The 2043-nt window shown below is 42.4% G+C and overlaps 1 protein-coding gene across 1 annotated transcript in view; it reads left to right on the top strand.

Moving 5' to 3' along the window:
• LOC106323813 (ABC transporter F family member 4-like) overlaps positions 1–1019 on the top strand; it is a 1133-nt gene extending 114 nt beyond the window's left edge. The window contains exons 2-3 of the mRNA XM_013761880.1: positions 6–101; positions 222–1019. Of these exons, the coding sequence (XP_013617334.1) occupies positions 6–101; positions 222–1019 (894 nt within the window). The remainder of the gene's footprint in view (positions 1–5; positions 102–221) is intronic.
• Positions 1020–2043: the final 1024 nt, after the last annotated feature.

The raw sequence follows: 2043 nt of genomic DNA, 5'->3' as shown, positions 1-2043 counted from the left end.
AAGAGGGTGAGGAAGAGGGTGAGAAAGAGGCTGAGAAAGAGGTTCAAAAAGAGAAAGAGGTTGAGAAAGAAGAATCCAAGGGAACTCCTACCTCTACCAGAGTAATAGTCATTACACCACGTGGTAGAACTAAGGCAGCAGCTGCGAGAAAAGCAATCTCTATATCACCAGAGATTGTTGTGGTAACAGGGATTGCTGAGCTAGCTAAGAAAGAGGTTTAGGTAGAAGCTACTCAGACAGAGCAAGAAGCTATTCAGACTGAGATTGTTGAGAAAGAGGCTGAGGTTACTGAGAAAGATGCTGAGTTAGCTGAGAAAGAGGATCAAAATGTGGATGAAGAGGAGGAAAAAGCAGAGGAAAGTGAAGATAATCTTGTGGAGAGTCCCTCTGAGAAACATGCTGAGCTAGCTGAGAAGTTAGTTGAATCTGATGTCGATCTAGATGTGGAGGAAGAGGAGGAAAAAGCTGAGGAAATTGAAGATAATCTTGTGGAGAGTCCCGCTAAGAAACAGACTGAGCTAGCTGAGAAGTCAGTTGAATCTGATGTCGATCTAGATGTGGAGGAAGAGGAGGAAAAAGCTGAGGAAATTGAAGATAATCTTGTGGAGAGTCCCGCTAAGAAACAGACTGAGCTAGCTGAGAAGTCAGTTGAATCTGATGTCGATCTAGATGTGGAGGAAGAGGAGGAAAAAGCTGAGGAAATTGAAGATAATCTTGTGGAGAGTCCCGCTAAGAAACAGACTGAGCTAGCTGAGAAGTCAGTTGAATCTGATGTCGATCTAGATGTGGAGGAAGAGGAGGAAAAAGCTGAGGAAATTGAAGATAATCTTGTGGAGAGTCCCGCTAAGAAACAGACTGAGCTAGCTGAGAAGTCAGTTGAGGTAGAATTAAAGACTAAGCGCAAGCCTAAGGTCAAGGTCATAGCAGTGCCGTATGGCATTCTCAGAGCTGAGAGACTAGCAAAAATGAGAGCTGAAGCTGAAAAAAAGAAAGCTAGAGCTGAAAAAAAAGAAAGCTAAAGCTGATGGTGCACCTAAGAAGAAAGGCAGGCCGAAGAAGACTGAGGCTACATTGAAGCCATGTACGCCGCTGCCGGAGAAGAGAAAAAGTGAACCATCACGGTGGGTGCAGTCTCCTTTCACTGAGGGAAAGACTGATGAGCTAGAAGTGCCAAAGAAGAAGCTTAAAACAAAAACCTAAAATGCTTATGTTATGTATATGTATTATTCAAGTTAGGATGTTATGTTTCTGCCTAAAATGCTTCTCTTGAACTTGTTAGGATGTTATGTTTCTGCTTCTGGATGTAGCAATTTTTCCAATGATAAAATCAAACATTGGAAGTAAGGTGAACTTTCTTGCGTCTTTAATAATACCATTAAAAGATTCTGCTGAATTGGTGGTGTCAACATTGTACCTAACTCCTTCAAAGTAACATCTAGCCCATTTCTTTTGTTCACAACTTCTGTCAAGATACTCCGCTGCACTAGGATATTTCCTGCCAAAAGCGTCATAAAGGACCAAGAACTCCGCCACTGTATAAGCGTGTGCGCACTCCATAACTTAAATGCACATGTTTCTCTATTGTTACGGACGTGGCCTTTAACATTTTGAGACAGATGCCATATACAATAACCATGAGCGGCCTGAGGGAACACTTGATGTACTGCCTTGATCAAGCCTTTGTTTCTGTCCGAAAGAAACACCAATCCAGGGAGATCCGATATCACTGATTTCAACTGTTCCATAAACCATAGCCAACTCTCATATTTCTCACCATCAGCAACACCAAACGCAATTGGGTAGTGGTGATGATTGGGATCCTGAGCAGTCGCAACAAATAACACTCCACCATAAACAGTCTTCAGGTGTGTTGCATCCACAACAAGGACTTTTCTCATCGCGCGGAATCCTTCTATGCTAGCTCCCAAAGCCCAAAACAGATACTTAAATTTTTTGCCCTCATCCACAACCACACGAGTTATTGTGTCAGGATTCACCTGCTCCAGCATGTGCATATAACAATATAATAAAGAATAACTCTCT

Source organism: Brassica oleracea, chromosome C2, assembly GCF_000695525.1.
Source record: "Brassica oleracea var. oleracea cultivar TO1000 chromosome C2, BOL, whole genome shotgun sequence".
Taxonomy (NCBI): Eukaryota; Viridiplantae; Streptophyta; class Magnoliopsida; order Brassicales; family Brassicaceae; genus Brassica; species Brassica oleracea.
Note: the sequence above shows the minus strand (reverse complement) of the source record. Positions and strands in the feature narration are given on the sequence as shown.